Genomic DNA, 23,709 nt, shown 5'->3' on the forward strand with positions numbered 1-23,709 from the left:
AGGATCAGAGGTGTGCAGAGTCTTGTGGTCACAATAAAGAACAGCCCTCAAGTATAAATAGAAATGTTGAGATATTATAGTTTTGCAGTATTTACTCTAGATGTTTCTTGTAAAACAAATTCAATGGTATACAGTGTATATATAAATATTTTCAAGAGTTTGTGTGTTTGTATGTTATGCTTTCATGGCCAAACCGTAGCACAAAGAGGCCCCAAATTTGTGTTGCGGATATGGGATTTGGCCTCCATCCATATCCGCTTGTAAATATTCCCCTATTTCCCCAATACTCCCCAACTATCCCCAATCCCCCATTCCCTAGTCCCATTGTCTGTAAACAACACTCTGTAGCCCCGACCTTCCCCTTTTTCCCCCATTAAATGTCGTGCCCAGGTTCACCGCATCTCACGTAGACAACTATAGGACATCTTGCTAGTTATTCTTAGTCTATGTCAGTTAAGGACTCGTTTCCATTAATTCTGACTCTTCGTTGCACCAGAATGTGATTGTATGGCACCAGTAGTAAGTTTAGGACCTCCCAATACCTCCCCGCATCTCTTCCTCATGAAACGACAACACCAACAACAACAGCGGCGCGGGGAGTGCGCGTCCTCACTCCGGCTTGGTTAGCCGCCATTGACCATGTGCTCCGACGGGGTTACCACTCAGGGGCTGACTGTCAGCTCCTCGTCAAGGGCGGAGCCCGGTAACCCCCCGCACCCAATAAGAAGCGGCAGACCGATTCCATCTGGGGCGGAGCTAACGAGCCGAGGGCGTGTCACTCCCCGCTGGATATGCGCAGGAAGACGGAGGTGACGTCAGATGCGCCTGAGCTACGAAGAAGAAAAGACGCCACCTCCTAGCGCTGAGAGATACCTCCCGCATCTCTGGACCGGACCGAGTCGATTCTGCCCCTGAGCCAAGGTGCACCTTGAGCCATCGACTACCTGCCCCTCCTTGCCATCAATCCCTGTGTGAGTCAGTCTTGTCCCGTTTGTCTGTGGTCTGTCGGGGCTAAGATAAGACCGTGTATAAGTGCCCACCTTTCTGTGCTGTACCTCTTGTGCCGTGTAATCTAAACGTTCTGCATACCCCATATTATATCCTCCTCCGGAGGTCTTGAGAACTGTACCCCTGGTGTCGTGTCATTTAACCCAGCCGTTGTGTCCTTTCCTTCATTGATCTAGCGTAGCGCGATTCGGCCAACGTTCGAGTATAATCGGGTAACTTGTGCGAACACGGCGGCCATTCCGCTCGGCCCAGCATAACATCTTAATAAGTCGTGTCCGTAACAATTGGTGTCGGGAAGTGGGATCGGTCCCGGAGCGCGTTTCACGCGCTCGAAATTATAACGGCGAAATTTGATTGTGTTTTACAAAAAAAATAAAAACCCGAATTTTGAAAGTCGCGCTATGGCGGATCAAGACGGCTGGGTTCCGGTAGAGGAGAGTGAGGCAGGGTCGATCCAGGACCAAATTGAGGGACAAGAGGAGAGCGAAGCAGTGAGGGTGGCAGGCTCGCAAAATAGCGTCGTCGCGCACGAGGTTACGGGCGCGCAAAATGGCGCCTCGCACATGGCCACGGCGATCGCGCCCGCGACCGTAGTAGCGCCGCTGGTAGATTTGAACCTTTGTTTTATACAAATGAAGGCCCTTATGGACAAGAATAGCGAAGAAATGGAAAGCAGAATGATGGGGGTAATGGGGAACCGGATGGATGCTCAGAGTGAGCGATTGGAGGAGCAATTGGGGGTAATGGGAAACCAAATGGGGGTAATGAGGGACGAAGCGAGGGGTACCGGTGAGGGATTAGACAAGAAATTAGAGGGGTTAGACAATGGGATAGAAGGGGTGAAACATGGGTTAATGGGGGTGGAAAATAGAATGGCTGCCCAGGAGAATCAGATAGAGGGAGTGCAAAATGGGTTAGAGGGGTTAGAAAACAGGATGGAAGGCAAATTGAGGGACATGAGGGACCAAGCGGAAAGGGAAGTTAAACAAATGGGGCAGCAGATAGAGGGGGTCAGAATGGGGGTAGAAACTAAACTGGATGCTCACAGGGAGGAAATGGAGCAGATGAGGGTGGCATCTGGGCAGGAGATGCAAGTGATGGGAGAAGAGATCAGAAGAGGTGTGAGTGAGGAGGTCGGAGGAGTGCGCGAGGAGGTGAGGCACTGTAAGGAGCGCATGGAGAAGGAGGTGAGAAAGGGGACTGTAAAATTGCAAGGGGGTATAGAGGAGTTGACGCTGGGAGTAGAACAACTGACAGTGGGACAAAAGGAGTTGGGGGACCAGGTAAAGAAGAACACTGCGGTATTAGGAGGGTTAAAAGCGACACAAAACGACATAAAGAACGACTTGATAGCGACAAAGAGGCAATGTCAGATGGTACGTGAGGGACTGACAACGAGGTTGGACGAGGTGACAGAGGTAATGGAGACGAAGGACCGGCAGGTGAGGACGCACATGGAAACGGTCAAGGTAGCCTTGGAGGACGAGCTTGAGGAGACGTACCGGGAAATAAAAGAGGTGAAGCAGAAATTAGAAGAAGTGGAAGAAGGGGTGAGCGAAATTAAGAAGCGACGGAGAGGGGATAAGAAAGAGATAAAAGAGGAGATAAAAGAATTGGTCCAAAGTCTGTGTTTGGATCGTGATGATGTGCTCATTAACCGGATGAGGGATTCGCAGGTGATGGAGGAGAAGCGAAGAGGAAGAGGACCCGGTGTAAGTGGTGACCAATATGGTCGTGCGTATGATGCGCCAGGGGATTTAAGAAGCTTGGGGGTCGAGATGGACCCGGGTGTTCGTGAGAGGCCGTTGGTGAAGTGTGCGACAGGTCTGGTGTGCGAAAAAGGAGGTGTGCGAGAAAGTCCGACTCTGGGGTGTGTGAGGAAAAAGTGCGTGCCAAGGAGTGAGGGTGCTGGCGAGAGTGAGTCGGTCGTAGCGCGTGTGCGAGGGAGCACATGGAAGCGCGTAGTGAGGAGTGTTACGGAGGGTGTAAAGGGAGAATGCACGCCTGTGGTGAGTGTTACAGAGGATGTAACGGGAGAGGGTGTGCGAGAAAGATGTGTAACGGACAGGTGCATGAGGAAAGAGTGCGCTGTCGGGAGTAAGGGTGAGTGCGTTGTCAAGAGTGGTGGTGAGAGTAGTGAGAGTGACAAGGAGCGTGAGTTGGTTGTGACAGGTGAGCGAGGATGTACACCTGGAATGGAGGGATGCACACCTGGAATGGTAGAGCGTGAGTGGGAATGCACGCTGGAATTGGTAGTGAGGCACGTGGTTGGGTGTGCGAGTGAGAGCACACCTGTGATTGTCACAGAGGAGGTGACCGAGGAGGGGGCGCGAAGAGGTGTGTTGGTGAGGTGTGCGAGCGACGAATGTGTGCCAAGGTGTTCGGTGGTCAGGTGTGTGACCAAGGCTGTGAGTGGAATGAGTGTACCTGGGTGTGTAAGAAAAGGTACGACGAGGAGCATGGAAACGGCTGCACGTATGAGCAAGAAAGGGGTAGCGTATGCATGTAAGCGTGCAGGTGAAGCATCGACGGTAACCGGGTTAGCGGTTAGAGCGACTTTTAGCCGAATCGGGCCCTCGGTGCGTGCTGGGCCTCGCTTTGAATGGCCGCGTCCGTGCTCCACTAGGCGGAGCGGGCGGCTGGATAGGAAGGGTCGTCATGGCGACCACTTTTTGTTGAGGCATTCCGGCAGGTCGAGATCGAGCCATGGGATGGCTCCGTGCCGAGATGGTGCGTGGGATCTCGGCCCGGGTAAACCTCCTTCCCTGCACCGAATGTGGGACGTATCCAGCCGCTGGCACCAAACAACCCGCATTCATGGCTTGGCTGTACGAAGCCGGGCTTTGGACAGGAATTGGCGCACCGAGAGGCATTAGTGAGTAGACTGTGTGATGAGGTTAGTGTTTTGGACCCAAAATTAGAAAAAAACAAAATTTGATGATTGGCAAAGGATTGGCAGTAATGATTGGCACATGATGAGTAGTGATTGGCAAATTTTTGATTTGTTGAAATTTGATGTGCAAAATTGGTAGTGGGTGATGCCCGATGTGGGGGGATGGCAACTCTGTCATCCCTCACATGTGGGGCAAATGCGCAATAGTTTATGGGGTGTATGGCAGTGAAAACTAGCCCGGGTGGGTTAGGTTATATTGTAGGGATCTAGCGAAGATGACATTAGGTAACGTTAAGTTTAGTTAGTGACTGATACCTGCAGTGGGGACGCAGGTAGATTAGGGTGGATGATAATGACGAGGGAGCGCAATAGTTTAAAGGGACGACTGGGAAGCGCAAGTTTCAGAGGGGAGTAGTTAGATGAGATGATGCTGTGTGAGAACTGGACAGGTGTATGAGTAGTGAGTGTGTGGATCAGCGCGAATGCGCTTGGGGAGAGAAGGGTGCAGGTGGCACCAGGAGTGAGAGCACAGGTGTGCAAGTACAGGTGTGTGGAATATATGGAGCAGAGAATGAGTGGTGTGGAGAGAGTTGGAGTAAGTGGTACGGAGTGGTGTGCATGGTGCGAAGGTGTGGATGGGGGGAAGAGTGAACCCCTTTCACGAGTACCCGGGGCGGGTAGTGCAAGTGTTAGGTAGAGGGTATAGGTAAATTGTGGTTGGATATTGGCATTTGTGGTGCGGTTGCAGAATGGTATTGTGGATGGGTGCATTAGTGTTGTGGAAATGGCTGGGCGTGTAGCCTGTTAGTGTGTGTAGTTGGTTGGGCACTCCACCACTGTGAGGATGTCGGCCAGGTGAGGCCGCAGGTGGGCTCTGGGAGCCGTTAGTGTCAGTGGGGCCCGAGGATCCGGAGGACGGACCCGGGTAGCCCAGTGCCAGAGAGGGCACCGAGTGGGGAGAGCGCCAGAGGGCCTTCCCCAGGTAGTTAGGTTAGGGTAAGGAGCAGGTAAGCTCGGAGGCAACTGCAGTGGTGGAGGTGTGCAGGTGGGTAGACCAGCTGGGAGAGCTACACGTCGCGGCCCAGAAATTGTGCGAGGGCACCGGGAGGTGAATCGGGGGAGTGAGACCCCAAATTGAAAAGCACCACAGTTTGGTCAATGGGAATTGGTTTTTAGAACCCATAGTGTAAGTTGGCCAATGGATTGGCAGGGAAAGACCCCGGGTAATGTAAAGTTGTTAAAGTCATTTAGGAAATAGTTAGGATTGATGAACCTGTCGCACCATATGCAGCCACTTGCCTGAGGTAATGATGATGACTCCACACCTGTGTTCCCTTGTTTTGTGTTCCAGGAAATGAGAATTGCTGTTGGATTTGTGAGACGCATCACGACGTGGATGAGACATTGGGGTGATTCCATCTCTCCCTCCTTAGGAGGGACTGATGATGAATTGGTGATGGCAAATTGTGATGAGAGTTGGAAATGGCAAATTTGATTGGTTAGGAGGGAGAGAAGACGAATTTGGTTTATGGGAGGAACGGGGAAGACAGTAGGGACGGTTGTTGATTTGTAAAGTAGATGTTTATGGGTAGTGTTGTGTTGTGTGGATACAGTAAGGGGTAAGGGAGGGGCAATGTAGGTTACCTGGTGGGGGGGGGGGGGCGTACGGTAGGAACGTACCTGTCTCACCTGGTTCCCATGTGCCCCCAGTGTGCATTACCTTATATTGCGTGCACTTTTGCGCCCTTACCACCTTACTCACTTGTCTTCTTCTTTTGTCTCCCACCTCCGAGGATCTGGCTTTGGGGCAGAGAGAGAGGAGAGAGAGGTGCTGGCTCCGCAGTTGTGGGCCTGTACTTTCGCTGCTTGCTGCCTGGATCGATACACCATATGGACCGCAATGTTTGTGGCCGCCCACCATGGACCGCAGTTCTTTTGCGGGCAAGCACCCCCCGTTGATGGACCTATGGGTCAACGTGGCACCTATGCCATACAGGTGAACCACTAATAGTTGGCCCCCTGACACCACAATACAGAAATGGACGCGGTTGGCGCCTTTCTTTATTTTTAAAGAAGCAAGAAGGCCAAGTGCACCACATGAAGGCAAGACCAGCGGCAGAACATCGGCCGGCTGTGACACCACCGGTGATTGTTGAACACTTTATTGGTGCACCGGATGGTGCTGACTGTACATTATGGGGTGGTGCTTTTGGTGCTTGGATGGGGTGCTCTGCACATTATTAAAGGCCGTAAGGCCACAGAGCACTCGTGGGTTGGTGTATCGATGCTGGCATGCGTGCTCTCTCTATGCATAACATCTGCATGTGTTCCTCCAAAAACAGGTCCTGGATCGTCGTGTAAATATCAGTGTAGTCTTGTGTAAATAATGCTCCCTACCGGCTGTATGTTTAGTTTGAGGATTCTTTCCGCGATTCGGTTATCCTGTGGGTGTGTTTCGGTGAGGAGAAGGGTGCAACGTCGCAGGGGGACATATTTACTCATTTGTGAACATCTGTAAAACTGTCGCACTCAGGGTAGAGTTAATAGTAGAGGGAACTACATCTGAGTGCCACACTAAAGTAGGTAAAAATTTATCGGGTCGGGACGCCCCGAGGTAGAGAAGGGTGCAATGTTGCAGATATGGGATTTGGCCTCCATCCATATCCGCTTGTAAATATTCCCCTATTTCCCCAATACTCCCCAACTATCCCCAATCCCCCATTCCCTAGTCCCATTGTCTGTAAACAACACTCTGTAGCCCCGACCTTCCCCTTTTTCCCCCATTAAATGTCGTGCCCAGGTTCACCGCATCTCACGTAGACAACTATAGGACATCTTGCTAGTTATTCTTAGTCTATGTCAGTTAAGGACTCGTTTCCATTAATTCTGACTCTTCGTTGCACCAGAATGTGATTGTATGGCACCAGTAGTAAGTTTAGGACCTCCCAATACCTCCCCGCATCTCTTCCTCATGAAACAACAACACCAACAACAACAACAGCGGCGCGGAAAGTGCGCGTCCTCACTCCGGCTTGGTTAGCCGCCATTGACCATGTGCTCCGACGGGGTTACCACTCAGGGGCTGACTGTCAGCTCCTCGTCAAGGGCGGAGCCCGGTAACCCCCCGCACCCAATAAGAAGCGGCGGACCGATTCCATCTGGGGCGGAGCTAACGAGCCGAGGGCGTGTCACTCCCCGCTGGATATGCGCAGGAAGACGGAGGTGACGTCAGATGCGCCTGAGCTACGAAGAAGAAAAGACGCCACCTCCTAGCGCTGAGAGATACCTCCCGCATCTCTGGACCGGACCGAGTCGATTCTGCCCCTGAGCCAAGGTGCACCTTGAGCCATCGACTACCTGCCCCTCCTTGCCATCAATCCCTGTGTGAGTCAGTCTTGTCCCGTTTGTCTGTGATCTGTCGGGGCTAAGATAAGACCGTGTATAAGTGCCCACCTTTCTGTGCTGTACCTCTTGTGCCGTGTAATCTAAACGTTCTGCATACCCCATATTATATCCTCCTCCGGAGGTCTTGAGAACTGTACCCCTGGTGTCGTGTCATTTAACCCAGCCGTTGTGTCCTTTCCTTCATTGATCTAGCGTAGCGCGATTCGGCCAACGTTCGAGTATAATCGGGTAACTTGTGCGAACACGGCGGCCATTCCGCTCGGCCCAGCATAACATCTTAATAAGTCGTGTCCGTAACAATATTTTCAAGAGTTTGTGTGTTTGTATGTTATGCTTTCATGGCCAAACCGTAGCACAAAGAGGCCCCAAATTTGGGGTGTAGGTACTTCAGAATCTGGGCAAGGTTTTAAGCTACCACACATTGACCTTGACATCTGTTTCGAGGCCACCAAAGGCTGTTATATAGTGCATACTGGGATGCGGGGTCAGGCAGTCCTGCCGCCGGCCCGGAGGAAAGAGGTAACCACCATGAGGCCAATAACCCCATAGATTTTCAATGTCTAACAGATCCCGGAACCGCCGCAGGGAAAATCTCACCCAGCTTTAGCACCGAATATCTCTTCCCCACTCCCCAACCCCTCCCCACCCTGGGTAGTCCCTGCTAGGTTATTATAAAAACAAGTGATTAACATCAAGGGGTGAGGGAAGAAGGGGTTAATAATGGTGTTGTGTTTGAGAAAAATCAAGGTCTAGCACACAGTTGTACAACAACAGGATTTATTCTAAAATCTTCACCCTCGCTCCTCCTCTTGTTCACCCAATGCCATATATCATTGTGGAAACGCCGTCGTGCGCCCAAAATCGGATTAGCAATTACATTGTAAATATATAAACAGGACACAACAAGGCTGCTATATAGTGCATCCTTCCTATAATGCTATATAATATCTGAAATTAAATTTAAAAATTATAGTGTGGGGCTTGGTTCCTTCACTTGTGATATTTGTTGTGTTAATGCAATGTTTAAATATGAAAAAGCAAAGGGAATTTATAACATCTTTGTTTCAATTTTTTTTAAACCCAGAAAAGAATAACTACGGAGGTCAATTCAAATATTTTGTACATGATTTTATTGAATACTAGCAGGGACCCGCAAAACATAGTTCCACAGAAAACCCTCCCCTTTTTAGGCGATGTATAGGCAACGAAGTGCTGCCTCACATGCTTACGGAAGTTTATGTTTAGCAATATAAATGTAGGGCATGGCTAATAATGCAAGATTGTGAATATGACAGGTTCGACGACAATGTGTTTGACCCGAAATGTGTGAAAATCTAAATGCGAGTGGGTGGAGTCAGCCTTCCTACTAAATACGTCATTGTGGGTGGAGTCAGGCTGTCCAACCAATGGGTGGAAAGAGAAACAGACGGACAGAAAACTGCCGCTACTTTAATATATAGAATTATAGATGATAAATACAATATGTACTTACACAGTGTTCAAGTAAGTATTTCAAATTTAATACAATAATGATTTTAAAGATTGTTTAAAAAATCCAGAAGTTCAGCGCTATTGAAGCAATCTTACACCCCAACCACCCTTATACACCACCCTATAGAACATGTCCAAGTACAGTACTGCAAAACTGGAGGTTCTTGGAAGTATTTAAAAGGAGATTTGTGTTCTACAGTGTTCAAGTATAGAATTCAATTTAAATAAAATAAAGACTGTAAAAGTCGTACAAGTAAATTAATTCCGGGTTTTACCGTCCTTTTACACAGCGTCTATCACACCACTCTATCTAACACATTACATTAGTTATTCGTGCCTGTTGTTTGTGTCCTTTATAACATCCTTAAAAACAGTAAGTTTCCTGTTTGGAATGATTTTCAATTTGGTTTGACTGCCAGGTAGGCAGATTGAGTAACAATATTTTCTCACTATTCTCTGTACATGTGCGAATGGGAAGAATTCAGAGACAACGTACTGTAAAACGGCAAATTTGTCTTCCGATCCATGTTCCAATTTGTGTTCAAAATATAACATTCAATTTAAATAAGTTGTTCCTCGATCATAAACTGATAAGAAGGACGGACGGACAGACAGACATGAACCAATTGCTTAACCCCGCTACTCGCTTCGCGTGTGTGGGGTAACATCACGTAACAAAAGCAAAGCACGTCCAAAAACACACACAGGTGCAAACTAACACAGGATTAACTAGAACGACACTCAGTAGAGAGCATATCTCTGCCTGGTTGGCCATATTACTCAATGGTGAAGAATCACTTTAAAAATTATACTAGCTGGATCCGGATCCGGATCTTCACCAAAATTGAATCGATTTTTCCTTGTCAAACACACAACCTGTGAACCAAGTTTTGTCCAAATCCATCCAAAGCTTTTTGAGATATCCCACTATGTATCGTTTTGGACCTATCTCCCAATGATGAAGAATCACTTTAAAAATTCTACTAGCTGGATCCGGATCCGGATCTTCACTAAAATTGAGTCGATTCTTCCTTGTCACACACACAACCTGTGCAACAAGGTTTGTCCAAATCCATCCATAACTTTTTGAGATATCCCACTATGTATCCTTTTTGGCCCGATCACCCAATGGTGAAGAATAACTTAAAAATTTAAATAATTCCCATATCCGAATCCACATTCAGATCTACACCAACATCGAATCGAATCCTCCTTGTCAGACACCCAACCGGTCCACCAAGTTTCGTCCAAATCCGTCCACAACTTTTTGGATTACCCTGCTATGCATCGTTTTTGGCCCGATCTCCCAATGGTGAAGAATCACTTAAAAAATTCCAGTAGCCGGATCCGAATCCAGATCTTCACCGAATCTAATCATTTCGTCCTTGTCACATACGCTAAATCTCTGCCTAATTTCGTCCGAATCCATCCACAACTTTTTGAGATATTTTGGTCACAGACAAACGGACAGACAAACGGACAAACAAACAGACAGGGGTGAAAACATAACCTTTTATTTTAAAAAGGTAATAAAATTTCAACAAACATTACTGTCAAAGGAAGAAAGAAACAATGGCAGAAATTAAAAATAAAGATTAAAAAGAATGAAAGTTAAATAACAAACACTTCCTTGTTTACAATACATTTGGGAGGTGACTTCTTATATAAAATGGAGGCTCTTGGTAGAGTGAGGTGACAGAGGGAAGAAGAATGTGATTGGCAGTGGGACTGTGGCATAACAGTTGGACACAATAAGCAAGGGAATGCATGAACAGGAAGAGAGAGAAAGAGAAGGGAATGACACAGTATCCTGTAAGCATGAAGGTTCGGTTAGGTTCGGTATGGTTAATGGGGGTAGAAAAATATTGTGGGTAAAGATGGAAAATGGAAATGCCATGAGATGGTAGTGCACTACCTGCTTGAAGCCATGAAGGAAGGATATTTAAAGTATGTCATAAATTAGGCCATTGGTGTAAATGGTGGTCACCAGAGACCAATAATCACCAGAGAAAAAGAAAACAGGATATATATTTGAATTAAATTGCAAGTGCAACAAAGTTTCATGTTACTCGGAAGAGTTATGCAAAAAGCTAAAAAGGAAATTCGTAACAGCATTAACACAAACACACAATTGGAATAATAAGGTACTGGTAATGAAAGATTTTACCGAATAAATACAATTTATTCAAGAGTCAGGCAGAGTTCTGCAGGTACCAATGAAGATCCTAGTGTGTTTTATGAATTCGAAATGCGCACCGGTATTACAAGGACGTTATTGTTGAGGAAAACCTTGTCGGCGTCAGGTGTGGTTGGTCCGTTGGCACCTTCTGCGATGATCTAAAAAAGAAAAAGAAAAAGAGGTAGGTGTGCATCCCATCTCTTGAAACTGACCTACGTGTGACATAGCAGCTAATAACAGCAACACACACACACACACACACACACACACACACACACACACACACACACACACACACACACACACACACACACACACACACACACACACACACACACACACACAAACACGTTTTCCAATTAAATAAACAATCAACTTGATAACACTTTACCGGGTGGACAAAAGTGCCAAATTTTCTAAGAATGTTCCTCACATCATAATGATTAATTTCAGAAGGGTAGCCACCCAGAAATAGTACAATGAGATCTCAGTAGTTGATATTGAAATTCAACATAGGATATTACCCACAGATATGACATATGTCCTCAGTAGGGAAAACTGAAATTCAACATAGGATATTACCCACAGATATGACATATGTCCTCAGTAGGGAAAACTGAAATTCAACATAGGATATTACCCACAGATATGACATATGTCCTCAGTAGGGAAAACTGAAATTCAACATAGGATATTACCCACAGATATGACATATGTCCTCAGTAGGGAAAACTGAAATTCAACATAGGATATTACCCACAGATATGACATATGTCCTCAGTAGGGAAAACTGAAATTCAACATAGGATATTACCCACAGATATGACATATGTCCTCAGTAGGGAAAACTGAATTTCAACATAGGATATTACCCACAGATATGACATATGTCCTCAGTAGGGAAAACTGAAATTCAACATAGGATATTACCCACAGATATGACATATGTCCTCAGTAGGGAAAACTGAAATTCAACATAGGATATTACCCACAGATATGACATACGTATGTCCTCAGTAGGGGAAACTGAAATTCAACATAGGATATTACCCACAGATATGACATATGTCCTCAGTAGGGAAACCTGAAATTCAACATAGGATATTACCCACAGATATGACATATGTCCTCAGTAGGGAAAACTGAATTTCAACATAGGATATTACCCACAGATATGACATATGTCCTCAGTAGGGAAAACTGAAATTCAACATAGGATATTACCCACAGATATGACATATGTCCTCAGTAGGGAAAACTGAATTTCAACATAGGATATTACCCACAGATATGACATATGTCCTCAGTAGGGAAAACTGAAATTCAACATAGGATATTACCCACAGATATGACATATGTCCTCAGTAGGGGAAACTGAAATTCAACATAGGATATTACCCACAGATATGACATATGTCCTCAGTAGGGAAACCTGAAATTCAACATAGGATATTACCCACAGATATGACATATGTCCTCAGTAGGGAAAACTGAATTTCAACATAGAATATTACCCACAGATATGACATATGTCCTCAGTAGGGAAAACTGAAATTCAACATAGGATATTACCCACAGATATGACATATGTCCTCAGTAGGGGAAACTGAAATTCAACATAGGATATTACCCACAGATATGACATATGTCAGTAGGGGATACGGAATTTCAAAATAGGATATTACCCACAGATATGATATACTAGCAGAAGTACCCGGCGTTGCCGGGCGGGGGAGGGGGGGAGGGGAGGGGAGAGGAGGAGGGGAGGGGAGGGGGGAGGTGAGGGGAGGGGAGGAGGGGGAAGTGGTGGGGAGGGGGGAGGGGGAGGGGAGGGGGAGGGGAGGGGGAGGGGGGAGGGGGAGGGGAGGGGGAGAGGGGGGAAAGGGGGGAAGGGGAGGGGAGGGGGGAGGGGGAGGGGAGGGGGAGGGGAGGGGGAGGGGGGAGGGGGAGGGGGGAGGGGGAGAGGGGGGAAAGGGGGGAAGGGGAGGGGAGGGGGGCGGCAGGAGAGGAAGAGGAGTGGCTCACGTTTCTGAATGAATGTGACTCACGTTTCTGAGTGAATGTGGCTCACGTTTGAGTTAAGTGTAATGCCGATCAGGAATAAGAAGACGCCATACTGCCAAATTCATACACTTCCGGAATTGTTTGATTTATATGTATTCAAATGTCTGGTAATTGTTTTGTATTTATTTATGCGAATGTGTACTTGTGTATAACTGTCATTAATTTTTAGAACACTCCCAGGCACTCACTGATGGACCTCTGAAAGTTTGATGAATATCCGTTCAGCCATCTCTGAATAAAACGCGGACACACACACAGACAACTCGCGTTTATATATATATATACTAGCCGAAAGCACCCGGCGTTGCCCGGGTTCTTTTTGAATGAATTTACTACTATAATTCAGCTTTTACTCACGGCCGTAGAAGATTGACTACTATAATTCAGCTCAGCTTTTAATTGTGAAATGGGCCCAGCTCGGGCGAAGTGGCCTCGGCCGGCTTCGCCACCGAGCCTATAACCTTCCCGGGGCCTGTCGCAACATTTTTAGTTCTTTTTGAATGAATTTACTACTATAATTCAGCTTTTACTCGTGGCCGTAGAAGATTGACTACCATAATTCAGCTTAGCTTTTAATTGTGAAATAGGCCCAGCCCGGCCGAGGTGGGCCTCGACCGGCCTCGCCACCTAGCCGATAACCTTCCCGGGGCCCGTCCCGACATTTTTTGTATCAGAGGTTTCCTCCCATCTTTCACCGTTCAGGAGATTAGCTTGCGTAGACAAACAAACAAACAAACAAACAAACAAACAAACAAAAACTTTCTTTTATAATACAGAGAGAAGATGAATCGGGATTTAAATTTAATTCATAAATTGATCTAGACGTCTATTCTCTTTCAAACATTCAAACCGACAGAGGTAGTTATTTATCACAACATCTGTAGAATTTTCACCCTTTTACTCAAATCCGTTCCGCTGTTATTTGGTGGAGCAAAAAGTCAACTGAGCTTTATAGATATTTAGATGTCCTTAGAAGGGAAAACTGAATTTCAACATAGGATATTACCCACAGATATGATATATGTCCTTAGTAGGGAAAACTGAATTTCAACATAGGATATTACCCACAGATATGATAAATGTCCTCAGTAGGGGATACGGCATTTCAACATGGGATATTACTCACAGATATGACAAATGTCCTCAGCAGGGGAAACTGAAATTCAACATAGGATATTACCCACAGATATGATATATGTCCAAAGCAGGGGAAACTGAAATTCAACATCGGATATTACCAACAGATATGACATATGTCCTTAGTAGGGAAAACTGAAATTCAACATAGGATATTACCCATAGATATGGCATATGACCTCAGTATTTGTCAGTGCAATTATATACAACTATGAACAGGATATGTCAAAAAGTTGAGGACGGATTCGGATGAAACATAGTGGACAGGATGGATGTGTGACAAGGAAGAATTTTTTTGATTTTGGTGAAGATCCGGATACAAATTTCTTTATACTTTTTAAGTGATTCTTTACCATTGCGAGATGGGGCCAAAACGATATGTAGCCTTGTATTTCAAAAAGTTGTGGACGAGCTACAACAAAACTAGGTGCATATATTTGGTTGGTGACGAGAACAACCGGATTAGGTTTTGGTTAAGGTACGAATGCAGATCCGGCCTATCAGTGGCCTACAAAACAAACTGTTCAGCCTAGCTAAGGAAGGTAATCACTCTGCCAAGTGCTCTTCTTAATTAGTGTTCTGCTCTTAATTAGTATTAATTAGTGTTCTCCAAATTCTCATAATAAAGGTTTGTTGAAAATTTGATGGCAAAAGCTCAAATGGTAAAAACGTTATGGCATGGAAAGACACACTGGAGCTCAATGGTAATTAAATTAAGAAACACGAAGGTTATTTTTAAAAACGCAGCCATCAAGCGCGCAGTGGTGAATGGGCTGATAAGGCCTATTTCTACTCACTGTGAATTTTACCTTTGACAATTTGATCCAATAATGAATTAGTCTTCTCCATATTCCCATAATAAATGTTGGTTGAAAATTTGATGTCAAAAACTCAAATGGTAAAAACAAAAGTTATGCCCTGGTCAGACCGACAGACAGACAGATAGACACGTGATTGCAAAACACCGTCTCCCACTCTGCAGGGGACGGGCTAACTGGAAATTATAATTTGACATGAATGTGTCGATGCATCTGCCTCCACCTACATTTGATGCTTAACGACTTACGTTTCATCTCAACTGAATGTCACATGAAAAAAAAGAACAATGCGACTGTGTCGCCAATATGCCTCCGCATAGTCCCACAATGGGTAGATGCCATCACTCTGCATAGGTATGGGTAGCGGGTCACGTTTGTGAAGTTTCGTATTGATCGAAAAGTTTCGTTTTTCTATCCAAGATGGCTGCCAAACCACGTGACCAATGACATCATCATTTTCAAACTATATGCAACAGTGCTGTTAGATGATATTTGTAAAATTTCGCATCGATAGGGTGAGTGGTTTCAGAGATATAATTATTTTATATTTTCCTTCAATCCAAAATGGCTGCTAAACCATGTGACCTATGATGTCATAAATTTAATATTTCAATACAAATGGGTCATAGATCATGTGCATGCAATTTCAGATTTTTAGGATAAGGAATTCGATTAAAACATTTTTGGCTGGTATACCACTTCACCCCCTGGTGTTGGGCTAGCGGCTAGGGTGCCAGCTTAGGATCCTAGGATCCTGGGTTCGAATCCCGGTCGATCGCTGAATTAACGCCAGGGGGGTTGACTCAGCCTGTCATCCTTCCGAGGTCGGCTAATTTGAGTACCAGTTCACTGGTAATTCCCTGTTTGTCATAAAAAGGCGACAAAAAGGGTTGGCGGCAGGAAGGACATCCGGCCGTAAAACATTGCTTCAAAAATGGGACCAACAAAAAAAAACAACAACCACGGTGCCCGAAAAAGGCCAACCCCAGCTTTGAGGGGAAAAATGGCCTCTAAAGGTGGTTTTTTATACCACTTCACCCATGATGTCATCATTATCATGCTTTTACTCCCCATTGGAAGTACTTGACAATATGCCATGTTTCAAATTTTTTCATTCAGCGGTTTCCAAGAAATACATTTTTAATTATTTGCTTTTAATCCAAGATGGCTGCCATACCACGTGACCTATTACGTCACAATTATCATAAAAAACATTGTGCATGTGTGTCACTCCTACCCTGAAAGTTTAGTCTCAATCGGACATATGGTTGCTGAGAAAAACGAGGTTTAGCCTGTACGGACGGATGGACGGACGGACAACCCGAAAACATAATGCCTCCGGCGACGTTGTCAGCGGAGGCATAAAAATGAAGGTCTTCTTGGGGAAACCACATTTTAAAATCAAAGTCGAAACATCAAAGCCAGTCGCCGACTGGAATCCTCCGTTATACAAAGTCCTTCCTTGGCATCCCTGAACTCCTATCCACCGAAAAAGCCTTCATCTGCAGGTTGGTGGAGTGCATCTCGCCCCTTTAGGGTCGAGCTCCTGCCTCGACCTTGCTTAGCTTGACGCCATGGAAACCAAGGCCTTCAAGATCATTAGAATCTCTCGCGAGGAAGCTGAGTCTATGGGCCTATCACAGACAAGTCGGTGGTGTCTCTGCCTTCTACCTCCTCCGTTCTGATCTTGCACCTGCTGCTCTTTCCGTGCTTTGTCCCCCAACCCCTCTCAACAGGTTACTACAGGGCGCACGTGGTCCACCATCAATCCCCTTCTGGGAAAACTCCAGAATCACTGCTCGCTTCAACTAATTCGTTCCCACATGTGGAATAAACTGCCACACATTCTCTTCATTCTTATTCTTCCGTGTTGTTGTTATTCCGTCCTTCAAGATAGCTGTCGCGACCATCTCTGATCATTCTCCATCCAAAACCCATGATCTTTTCTACCCCACCCCCAAGCCCGCCTCATTCCAAATCTCCAGTTTTTCTTTCTGAGAGTTTTCTTCTGTATACATCTTGCCATCCCCTACCCATCTCCTCCCCACATCATTTATTTGTCCAAGTCTTCTTCTATTTCACTTTCCAACACATTTGTTAGTGTTTCTCCACCTCTTTCTGTTGTTCCTTTTGTTCTGTTGCGTCCTGATCCATTGAGTGTTGTAGTTATTCCGTGAGCCTCGACTTTGTATACAAAATATAAATCAAAACGAGAGAGACCACGAAGAAGAAAAGAGAGATAAGTAAAAGAGAGACAAAATTAAATGCTTCTAACTTGAGTTATGGTCTGAAATATAATTCTCAAAGGGCACATTAACTTTGACCTATTGAATCTATTGAGGTCCAACTTTGGATTGCAGTCCATACTTGTGCCAGGTTGAAATCCCTGCAGTGGTTCATACATTTTTGCAGTAACAAAGATTTTCAATTAAAGGTCACGTCACCTTTGACATTTTGAACCCAAAATCTAATGAGTTCATCTGTGTACGACAGTTCATACTTGTGCCAAATTTGGTTGCAATCCCTCCAGTGGTTCTCAAATTAGCGTGGTAGCAAAAAATACATTGACGGATAGACAACCCGAAAACATAATGCCTTCGGCTGTGGAGGCAAAACAAATAGTCCAATTTATTCCAAAAAAAACAACAACACAGTGAAGAAGGTACCAGATCTATGATGTTTGACCAACCAACACTCACCTAAGTCAAAATCAGATGCATTTCTGTCAGGTAACATGAATGGTCTGCAATAGGATTTTGAAATAAGGCACAAACCCTCGAACTTTAACCTTTGATGTTATAGTTGTTTCATCCCAAACATCACTCCTGCTCACCTCTAGTCTCTACCCAAAACCCGACCCATGTCAACATGAGATGTTCAGAGATAGTTTCTTCTTCTTCTCCTCCGCCTCCACCTTATATAAGGGGTGAGGTTCAATGGCACCAACCTTCTGCCCTGCCTTGACCACGATACTCCACTCCGCTCTGTCCTCAGCCAACTCTTTCCTCTCTCCAACCACCCACACCTTAGAGTCAGGTTCACTATGTTAACAAATATAATTTCGTTCAAAAATTTGGGAGATTAGCTAACCTGTACATTTTTGGAATCATCAGAGCATGGAGAATCCGAAAATCAATGTTGCCATTTCCACAGACACAGATTTTGGATTTTCAAAATGGCCGCCATAAAATACATATTTTGCGCTATCTCGGCTTCTTGTCAACCTAGAAACTTCATTAAATATGCTAATCCTATGTTTTCTGGGTCAGGGAATCCAATAAAGGCCTCAAAATAGTGCTCAGGATTATAGAAAAGCAACAAACGAAGGTAATTGAAAACCATTGTCCATATATTTGTGATATAACTGTATTACATAATACATGATATTGCAAGTCCTTTGAAGTTATAGGTATGGGGTTGAAGGAGCTGTGCTCCAACGCGAGTCGAAAGGATTGACGCGACCAAAGACGGAAATTCGTCCGAGTTGCTTCATTGCACGTATCAAACTCGGGTACTCTGAAAAGCCCGTTTATCGGGCAGCAATATATATACACATCACGCCGGAGCGTTAGCCCGGGAAAGGCGAGAGCGGGCGTGCCCGGCGTCCTGGGCAAGCCCTGGAAAGGCGAGTCTGGACATGCCCGGGCGTCCTGGGCGAGCCATGGAAAGGCGAGAGCGGGCATGCCCGGGCGTCCAAGGCGAGCCCTGGAAAGGTGAGGCTGGGCGTGCCCGGGCGTCCTGGGCGAGTCCTGGAAAGGCGAGTCTGGACATGCCCGGGCGTCCTGGGCGAGCCCTGGAAAGGCGAGTCTGGGCATGCCCGGGAAAGACGAGACCGGGCGTGTCCGGGCGAGCCTGGGAACGACGAGTCCGGGCATGCCCGGGAGAGGCGCGTCTAGGCCTGTCCGGGCGGCCTGGACGAGCCCGGCCTGGTGATCGCTCCCTGGCCGCATTCTCGGTAGGTGCAAGGCGATTGTGTATACCCAGCGGTAACTGCTACACACGCCCCTCCAGAATCGACTTGCACCGGCAGGGTCAATTTAAGGGGGGTCCTGATGACCTGGCCGAAGCGACCCCTGGAGGGTCGTGGGAGGGGGGGGGGCGGTGTTGTGGCGGGTGGTCGAGCGGGGGGAACTGTGGACGGGGGGTGGCCTCGCCGCGGAGGAAGGGCCAACCGTGGTGGCTGGTCGACGTCCACGTGCGCCGGCTTGAGGCGGTCCACCGAAATCCGGTCCGACATGCCGCCGATGTCGATGACGAACGACTTGTCGTCCCGTCGCAGGACCCGGAAGGGCCCGTCGTACGGCGGCCGGAGTGGCCCCCGGTGTGCGTCATGACGCACAAAAACGTACTCCGCTGTGCGAAGCGCTGGGGGGACGTAGGACTGGGGGCCACCGTGGCGGGACGTTGACACGGGGGCAAACCGTCGGGCGGCCTCCTGGAGGTCCGAGCGCTGGCGAGCTGCGGACCAGGGACTGTTAGCGTCAGGCACGAACTCGCCCAGGACGCGGAGCGGCTGGCCGTAGACGAGCTCGGCGGTGGACGCCTGGAGGTCCTCCTTGGGGGCCGTGTGGAGGCCCAAAAGGACCCACGGCAGCCGGTCGGCCCAATCGTCGTCCTGGAGGCCGGCCATGAGCGCGGCCTTCATGGAGCGGTGAAAACGCTCACACAACCCATTGGCTTGGGGGTGGCAGGCCGTGGTACGGTGGAGCTGGACTCCCAGGTTGCGGGTGACCGCGCCCCACAGCTCGGAGGTGAACTGCGGACTGCGGTCCGAAGAGATGTCCGCTGGTGCGCCGAAACGGGCGACCCAGGTGGCGATGAAAGCCTGTGCCATGTTGGCTGTGGTGGTGGAAACGAGGGGAAGGGCCTCCGGCCACCTGGTGGTCCTGTCCACCATGGTGAGCAGGTGTGTAAAACTCCGCGATGGGGGAAGGGGGCCCATCAGGTCCACGTTGACGTGGTCGAAACGCCGTTCGGGCACGGTGAAAGGTGCCAGCGGGACCTGGGTGTGGCGGTGGACCTTGGCCCGCTGGCAGGCCGTGCAGGCGTTGGCCCAATCGTGGACGTCCCGTCGAAGGCCGTGCCAGACGAAACGCGCCGACACCAGCTTCTGGGAAGCCTTCCGGCCCGGGTGGGAAAGGCCGTGGATGGAGGCGAAAATGCGGCGCTGCCAGGTAACGGGCACGATGGGGCGAGGCTGGCCTTGGGAGACGTCGCAGAGCAGGACAGTGTCCGCGAAGGGGACGTTGGCCAGGCGGAGGCCCGTGTCCGCCGCCCGGAGGGCTTGCACCGTGGTGTCGGTGGTCTGGTCGGCCGCCATGAGCGCGAAGTCCACGCCGAGGTGGACCGCGTTCGTGCTGGCCCGAGAGAGACAGTCGGCCACGGCGTTGTCTTTGCCGGCGACGTGCCGGATGTCCGTGGTAAATTCCGACATGGCGGAGAGGTGGCGCTGCTGGCGGGCCGACAACGGCTCCGTGACTTTGGCCATTGCGTAAACCAACGGCTTGTGGTCAACGAAAGCCGTGAATGGGCGGGCCCTCCAGGAGGTGCCGGAAATGGCGAACGACCAGGAATAGACCGAGGAGTTCGCGGTCAAACGTGCTGTATTTTAACTCGTTCGGCCGGAGTTGCCGGCTAAAAAAAGCGAGTGGCTGCCAAACCCCGTTCACCCATTGTTCATGTACGGCGCCCACCGCGTAGTCGGAGGCGTCCGTAGTGAGGGCGATGGGAACGTCGAGCACCGGGGTGAGCCAGCAGCATAGCGTCGGCGAGGGCCCGCTTCGCGCTCGTGAATGCCGCGTCTATGGCTGCGGACCAGACGATGTCATGCTTGGCCGGCTTGCCCCGGAGGGCTTCGTAAAGGGGCCGCATGAGCTGAGCAGCGCGGGGCACGAAACGGTGATAAAAATTCACCATGCCGAGGAACTCTTGCAGGGCCTTGATGGAGCGGGGACGCGGGAACTTGGTGATGGCCTCGACCTTGGTTGGCAGCGGCACGGCCCCGGTCTTGGTGATGCGGTGGCCCAAAAAGTCAACGGCCATCATGCCGAAGTGGCATTTGGCCGGGTTGACGATTAAGCCGTGCTCACTGAGGCGTCCGAACAGTGTTCAGAGGTGGAGGAGGTGCTCGGCCCGGGACGTGCTGGCGACGAGGATGTCGTCCAGGTAGACGAAGAGAAATGGCAGGTCGTGCAGCACGCCGTCCATCAAGCGTTGGAACGCCTGGGCCGCGTTCTTGAGGCCAAACGGCATCCTCAAAAATTCGAACAGGCCGAACGGCGTGATGACGGCCGTTTTTGGGACGTCGGCCGGCCTGACAGGTACCTGTTGGTATCCCCGTATCACGTCAATTTTTGAAAAAATGACCTGTCCCGCCAAACGGGCGGAAAAGTCTTGGATGTGCGGGATCGGATACCTGTCTGGGGTGGTAGCGTCGTTGAGGCGGCGGTAGTCACCACATGGGCGCCATCCGCCCCCCGGGTTTGGCACGATGTGCAGTGGTGACGCCCACGTGCTATCGGAGCGCCGCACGATGCCGAGGCGCTCTAAAGCGTCGAACTCGGCTTTGGCCATGGCGAGCTTGGCCGGGTCGAGGCGGCGGGCTCTGGCACAGACCGGCGGGCCCGTAGTTGGTATGTGGTGCTCGATACCATGTCTCACTGCGACGGCCGAAAACGTCGGCCGCGTGAGGGTCGGGAATTCCGCGAGCAGGCGAGCGAACTCGTTCGCCACCGGGAGGGCGCATGCTAGTTCGGTCGGCGTGGAGCTGCTCATCGTACATGCCAGGGAGCTGAAGGTCTCGGCATTGACAAGGCGACGCCGTTTGACGTCGACCAGCAGCCCGTGCGCGCAGAGGAAGTCGGCACCCAGCAAAGCCATGGGCACGCATGCGGTCACAAAGGTCCAATTAATGCGCTGGCTGCCGAAGCATAGGGTGACGTTGCGCGGGCCGAAGGTGCGTATGGCTGATCCATTGGCAGCGACCAAGGAGGGGCCGCAAACGGCGGTCTGCTTGTCCTGCTCGGAGGCGGGTATGACGCTCAGTTGGGCGCCGGTGTCACACAGGAAACGCCGCCCGGACGCTTTGTCCTTAATAAAAAGCAAGTTGCCCGAGTGGCCGGCGCTCATGGCTGGTAATGAACGCCGGCTCGCCCGTTTCCCGACTTGCCGAAAGTGCACGGGGGTCGGCATGTCCGAGCCTTCCGTCCGAACCTGGCGTGGTAATAACACCACTCCTGGTCAGGTGGAGGCCCTGGCCGTCGTGTTGGAAGCGGTCGGCGCGGCGACGCGGCCGCCAGTTCGGCCTCCAACCGCGCAGGGCGCTCGGGCGCCATGGGCGTCGCCTCGGACGGCGGCGGGCTCCAGGTAGCCGCCCCGATGTGCTGGCCTGCCGAGGAGATCTTGTCGGCCTCCCTGGCAAGGGCGCGGGGATCCGCGATCTGCGTGCCTGCCAGGGCGAAGCGGACCTGGCTAGGCAGCTGGCGGAGGAGCAGCTCTCGGAAAATAAAATCCGACGAGTGCGTCCCGAGCAGCGAGAGCATGTAATCCATTCACTCGGATGGGTGCGTGTCGCCGAGCTCGGGCAGGTCGAGCAGGCGTCATGCGCGTTCCGCCGGCGGGAGGTCGAATGCGTCGAGGAGTAGCGTCTTGATCGCGCCATACTTGTCAGCGGCTGGCGGGCGCTGGAGGAGGCTCAGGGCGCGGGCCGCGGTGGCGGAGCCGAGCGCCGCTACCACATGGTGGAAGCGGGTGTCGTCGGTGGTGATGCCTCGCGGGGCAAACTGGGAGTCCGCCTGGGCGAACCAAACCGCCGCGTGAGCCTCCCAGAAGCTAGGCAGTTTAAGGGCAACTGCCGTGTCCATGTCGTGGGTCACCAATGAAGGAGCTGTGCTCCAACGTGAGTCGAAAGGTTTGACGCGACCAAAGACGGAAATTCGTCCGAGTTGCTTTATTGCACGTATCAAACTCGGGTACTCTGAAAAGCCTGTTTATCGGGCAGCAATATATATACACATCATGCCGGAGCGTTAGCCCGGGAAAGGCGAGAGCGGGCGTGCCCGGGCGAGCCCTGGAAAGGCGAGTCTGGACATGCCCGGGCGTCCTGGGCGAGCCCTGGAAAGGCGAGGCTGGGCATGCCCGGGCGAGTCCTGGAAAGGCGAGTCTGGACATGCCCGGGCATCCTGGGCGAGCCCGGGAAAGATGAGACCGGGCTTGCCCGGGCGGCTCGGGCGAGCCTGGGAACGGCGAGTCCGGGCATGCCCGGGAGAGGCGCGTCTGGGCCTGTCCGGGCGGCCTGGACGAGCGCGGCCTGGTGATCGCTCCCTGGCCGCGTTCTCGGTAGGTGCAAGGCGATTGTGTATACCCAGCGGTAACCGCTACAGGGTTAATAAAGCAAGGAAGCAGCCTTGTTTGTATCAGATTGAACTATAAGTCCTATACACAGGATCTACTGGGTCTATACAGTTCAGGAATATGCTTTTACAGATCTTCATCACTGTCCTGAGTGTCATTTTCGCAAAGGTGTCTATGCAAATGCCACCATTAATTTTTGGATTCCTCATGCTCTGAATATTCCAAAAATGTATAGTTTTGCTAATCTCCAAAAAAATTGAACGAAAAAACATAGTGAACCTGACTATTACTGATATCCCTCTTCACACAATGTTCCCATCTCAACCGTGGTCCACCTCTTTTCCACCTACCTTGCTCCTTCA

The 23,709-nt window shown here is 49.5% G+C and overlaps 1 protein-coding gene across 1 annotated transcript in view; it reads right to left on the reverse strand.

Moving 5' to 3' along the window:
- The window catches only part of LOC137432548 (glutamate dehydrogenase, mitochondrial), a 96,673-nt gene that overhangs the window by 16,314 nt on the left and 56,650 nt on the right, over window positions 1–23,709 (reverse strand). The window contains exon 9 of the mRNA XM_068124578.2: window positions 11,054–11,134. Within this exon, the coding sequence (XP_067980679.1) occupies window positions 11,054–11,134 (81 nt within the window). The remainder of the gene's footprint in view (window positions 1–11,053; window positions 11,135–23,709) is intronic.

Source organism: Myxine glutinosa, chromosome 8 (assembly GCF_964187855.1).
Source record: "Myxine glutinosa chromosome 8, kmMyxGlut1.1, whole genome shotgun sequence".
In the NCBI taxonomy this organism is placed as follows: domain Eukaryota; kingdom Metazoa; phylum Chordata; class Myxini; order Myxiniformes; family Myxinidae; genus Myxine; species Myxine glutinosa.